The following is a 5,224-nucleotide window of genomic DNA, read 5'->3' as shown; positions in this document are numbered from 1 at the left end:
TTATTTTTGAATTGTCTTTTGGATCCAAGATATATAGTCAGAAATTCTGGTATACAATCCAGGAAGATAAGGCCTTGCGCATCCTATTCCAGTTGATACCACTCCAATTACGATGGTTTGGTTTCCATTCTTATCGATATTTGACATCAAAGGGCCACCACTATCTCCCTATGGAATAATTATAGTTAATTAATACTTTTTGGGAAAGTTGAAGTTTCCTCGGTACAAAAAAGTATTTATTAAATGTTGAAAACTTATTAAATTTTAATAAAAACTGGTTATTAAATAATTTTTGTAGAAGCGATTCTGTTGATTATATTCGATATTTACTCACCCAACAAGCATCGATTTCACCTTGTTTGTAACCTGCGCAAATATGACTGTCTTGAATTTTTATATCTTTTCCTTGCGATGCGTACCATTCTCGACAATCTCTCATATTGATTAAGCTCAATTTTGCTTTTTGCAGAATGGTGGCTCGCTGTCCTGAAGTATATGAATCATAGTCTTTATTAATGAACAAAAAAACGCTTTAAATTCACTACAAACAATAATTTATTGAATAAGTTTAACCCTTTAGCATACTGCGTCTTCGTTTGAGGACAGCCATTTTGTTTTTTTTTAAATTTAATAATGAAAAAGTTTTCCATTTGATTCCAAATCGAATAATGTATTATAAACTTAAATCAAGAACAGATAATTTCAGCATACTTCTGAATAGCTTATATTAAATTTTTTCAACTTGTACCTTTTTCTGTCAAGAATCGTGATATTTCCGTCAAAATCGTGGTGCTTGGAAAACTTCTTTTGCTTCTTAAAAAGGGAAAGATAATTTCACTTATTTTACCAATAAATTCAAACACTACAAAAGTACCCAGCAAAAAAAAACTTCATTTCAAAAAAGGCAACGCTAGTAAACTGGATTCAATCACAATTATTAATAAATTAATATTTCCAAGATCCTTCTGAAGATCTGTTGAAGGTTTATAAATCAATTATGACAGTGATAACAAAAACCCACAAATATTGGAAAAGAATTATAAACCTTTCATGGTTCATGAAAATACATACCTTTCCATTCTTTTTTTTTTTAGTAATGATAAAAAATTTCAATAAGTTATCGTAAATTTTTGGAATTTTGAACATTCCTCAACAGACACCTCCAAAGAAAACTTGATATTACCTTTACTACTATCCTCATGTGTCCAGCCCCAACCAGCTACAGTTACGAAATTCCTAGCAGCTTGGGACTCTTCTTCACTTGGTAAACAAGCAGGACCTACGCTGTCTGACCAATGAATCACTTTTTCCAGTTCCAGTATAGCTATATCATCCTTCGGTTGAGAACAAACGTATCCTGGATGAATAGTTATGGCTTTCACGTTCATTTGGTATGCCTCACTGTTTTTTATAGTTAGATCGTATTGTGACATGGTAACTTTCAAAGCGGCTGGCTTGAAAATACCTTGATTCAATCCACTGAAAAATAATATTGCAATTTAAACCTAACTGAAATGCTCTTTTTGTATTGTCAAAAGGATAACCAAAACTCACTATTATGAGTGTTGTATGTAAATGGAGACTATTGCAAGACAATGTGCTTAAGAGTGTTTGTATAGAAACCTTTCTAAAAAGCACATTTATATTGTCTCAGGGAGCCTTGAAGATCCTGGAAGCTATTGAGTGCAGATTCAAACTAGTGTAGAAATGCAAGCAAACTCTAAAAGCACTAGCTATCAAAAACAAAAGTGACTCTAATGAGGCTACCAAGCCATCGGAATGGCTACGAAATGAGGAAACAGGTAGCCTTTCCAAAACAAAAGGGAAACGACTCCAAACTTTGGACCAGAGCCCTACTGTGGCCTCATAAGATGCCACATCAATAACTTTGAACGATTAGCTAAATCAATGGATGAAGTCTTAGTGGAGAAACTGAGAAAATCCAAAAGATTCATAACCGTATCAGCTCAAAAGTCTAAATAACTTCCCGTGATGTCCAGAAACGACATGAAACTGATGGTAGGTCTTCTGAGAGGTCACTGCCCCTTTAAATACCACCTGAAAACGATGGGTGTGGCAAAGGACGACACTGCAGGCTCTACAAGCAAACCATGTAAACATCAGAACATCTACTCTGCGAGTGTCCTGCTCATTTCGCTAAAAGGTTCAAGTACCTTCAAGAAGTAGTACCAACACCTAGGGAAATGGGACATAAGAATCCCAAAACAGTAGTCTCATTTGGGAGAAGTCTTCGTATTTTGGAAGCAGAACAGTAAGATGGTAGTTTGAAAATAATGATTTGTTTGAGAAAAAAAATTTGAGTCATATCTGTGAAAATTTTTAGGTTTAAGGAAGGTTTGCACATTTATCAACATTTATTTTATGGAGTGTGGAAAGTGAAGAGAACCATTTCAGTTATTCGAAAAGTGTTCGTGGAAAAGAAGCAAATTGAGGTGACGCTTTAGTAGCAAACGGAAAGGTTCTAAAAACAGGAACAGAAATTATTAGAGTAGGATAGTGAATGAAATTCTCATTTGAAAGCTTGAACAAAACTATTAATTTACAAATCCGGTAGAAAATTGTACATAAAATGATTAATATATGGATTATCATACGCAATAACGTCTACACCAACATTTTTTTTTAAATTTAGTTAGTATAGCATTAATATAATAACTCAGACATGGTTGTTTAGTTGAAAAGCACTGTCAATGTCACTCCACGTTTTTTTTTTGAGAATTTATAATCCCCAAATTATTTTTGACTACGTACGTAGTTGAGATTTTGATTGTTGTTTAATTTTCAACTACATAAGTCAAGTAAAATATGAAATTTTTCGACTTAGTACACTTCACCCTGCTAAATTCAGATCCTTTCCACTTTCTACATCAGCGCTAATTTGGTGAGTCTTTAAACAATAATTTGCTGTTTACGGATGGATACTTTTCAGCTTCCCCCCTATCAAGACAATCCTCCTGTCCTCTACAGTCCATAATTTGTTTTGGAATATAAAAAAAGTTCAAATATGTAAACTATTGCTATCCATTGATACAGGGTTTTCTTTTTTAGCTGCTATCTCATGAATTTTCATTGGTAAACAGTGGAGATAATGAGTCCACGTGGACTCACGATTTGTTACTTATTTTATACGGGAAGTAAACATTATTTTTCATTTCTCCACAATTGTTATGAGTGCTGGTGCGTATTTATGAAATATTTATTGTTCTTCGCATAACTGTCTTTCATTTCTGTCATTCTGTCATCATTTATTATCAAAAAACATCAATAAATAATCTATTAGAAGTATTTTACAACAAGTGAAAACGTCTGTTGAAAATTTCAAAAAGAACGTGACCCAAAGTCTGACATTTCAACATAACATCCTCTAGGCTTAATATAGTTATACTATTCGATCAAATATCTCTCGAGAAATAGAATCGTCAAAACCTCGTGAATAATTAAGTCAATATATCTTAATGTGAAAGGTATAAACATAAGATGAAATAAAACGCTAATAAATCGTATCATTTCTTAATAATTTGAATCATGCGTCTCTGTATATGACTTTTATTACCTAATGTAGGGACACTGTGACCGTGGGTCAAATGATATAAATATCGCCTCTATGCTTATTGCATCGTAATCACGTTTAACCTTTTTGCCAAAGTAAATTCTTCCGATGACAATGAAATAAAAATACTTGTGGCATCTTCAACTGAATATTGTGCTAAATTCAAAGTACACTTGACCTCCCACGGCCTTGATTAAGATTGTTGTATGAATATCAATAGTTTCCTTAATTTCAATGAAGTAATGAGTTTAATTCTTTTGCAAACGATTTAGAAAATTCCTATTTAGTAAGATGATTTCTCTTCTAAATCATAGTTATATTCTTTGACGTTGATAGTGTGTGATACACCCAGAAAAGTGTGTGAGTACAATTAGGATCAACTTGCCATCCAGGTGTACCACCAAACGTGGCGCTTCAGGTAGTGTGCTTTTCAAATTATTGCGTCCTAGAATTAGTTTTGGGGACAGCAGGGCTCGTAATTATAAAAAGGGACAGTCCCGTTCAAAACGGAACGAACGGTCGCGTTAGTTATACAATCATTGTAATTTATTCGTCTAGAAAAGTGTAGAGACGAAAATGTAAATTCATTTTTAATTAGGAAATTATCGCATTTAGACGACGAAAACAACATATGACTAAAAACAGTCAGTCTTTGATGGGAAATAAAAAAAAAACCAAACCAAAACGGAAAAAGTAGCAATTTCATTTCATAACCAAAATGTACCATTCGTTAATTTAAAACTCACTATTTAAATGAAATATTAATTGCATTTATGGTATAATGTTTCTAAAATATTTCTTACGTGCATAGACAATGCCCAGCAGTTAGAATAAACTTTTCAGAAATGACTGTTCCTCCACAAACATGCCCTCCTCTTCTTGTCAAAGACACCAACCATGGAAATTCCCCTTTTATTGCATTTTCTCCTCCAACAATTTTACCATACCGAGAAGTGATTTTCCGTTTTCCGCAACTTGTATCAGCAACTACAAAAAGTGTTGTCATTATAGAATAAATAAAAATTACAGAATTTAATTCTATTAGTTTCAAAAACCTCTAATGTCTAATTTTTTTCCAAAATGCTTTGTTGGCTGGAATGGAATGGAGATGCGTATTCTGGGGAAAAATCCCGTACGTCAAAACATTTTTTCTTTTTTCAAAAATACCGCGTGAAAGACGTTCATTGCATAAACAACATCAACATTAACAACAACTTAAGAGGTTTTTGCATACATTACTAGATGGCAGGAGAAGCTTATAACTGAATTGGACGTTTTTGAATTTGCTTTTTTTTGATTAGTTCAAAAATCTTTCATAAACGATGGCCATAAATGTCATATTTGAAGTACACTTTTCATTTACTGAATTATTTTGTGCCAAAAGTAATTTTTAGTTTGAAAAATGACTGTAAATGAAAGTGATGGTGAACCAAAGAAGAAGAAGAAAACGTGTAATCCTGCAATATAAAAGAAATGTTATAAAAAATTGCAAGCAATATGGACTTTTGCATTTCAAAACTTAACTTTTTTCAACAGAGAACAAGCGGGATATATCATTGATAAGTTGCATGTAAAACAGAGGCGTCCTCGAAAAGAAAATGGTACACAGAGGCAAAATGCTTTTAAATTCTGTTTTAAGACAAACTGATGAAG

At 32.9% G+C, this 5,224-nt stretch overlaps 1 protein-coding gene across 1 annotated transcript; it reads right to left on the bottom strand.

The window, feature by feature from the left end:
- On the bottom strand, nt 1–4,577 carry LOC130897404 (serine protease 30-like). Its single transcript, XM_057806241.1, has 4 exons — nt 4,375–4,577; nt 1,184–1,479; nt 335–486; nt 1–168 (listed from the first exon to the last, which is right to left on the bottom strand). The coding sequence occupies exons 1-4, from the start codon at nt 4,575–4,577 to the stop codon at nt 1–3; spliced, it is 819 nt and encodes a 272-aa protein (XP_057662224.1).
- Nucleotides 4,578–5,224: the final 647 nt, after the last annotated feature.

This window comes from Diorhabda carinulata, chromosome 8 (genome assembly GCF_026250575.1).
Source record: "Diorhabda carinulata isolate Delta chromosome 8, icDioCari1.1, whole genome shotgun sequence".
Taxonomy (NCBI): domain Eukaryota; kingdom Metazoa; phylum Arthropoda; class Insecta; order Coleoptera; family Chrysomelidae; genus Diorhabda; species Diorhabda carinulata.
The sequence above is the reverse complement of the archived record's forward strand: the minus strand, read 5'-3'. Positions and strand labels throughout refer to the sequence as shown.

Excerpts from the sequence above, each read along its gene's own strand:
- LOC130897404 (XM_057806241.1), bottom strand. The coding sequence starts at position 4,577 with ATGACAACACTTTTTGTAGTTGCTGATACAAGTTGCGGAAAACGGAAA. Across the intron at positions 1,480-4,374 it reads GCTGGGCATTGTCTATGCAC|TGGATTGAATCAAGGTATTT; the intron begins GTAAGAAATATT and ends ATTATTTTTCAG. Across the intron at positions 487-1,183 it reads ACATGAGGATAGTAGTAAAG|GACAGCGAGCCACCATTCTG; the intron begins GTAATATCAAGT and ends CATATACTTCAG.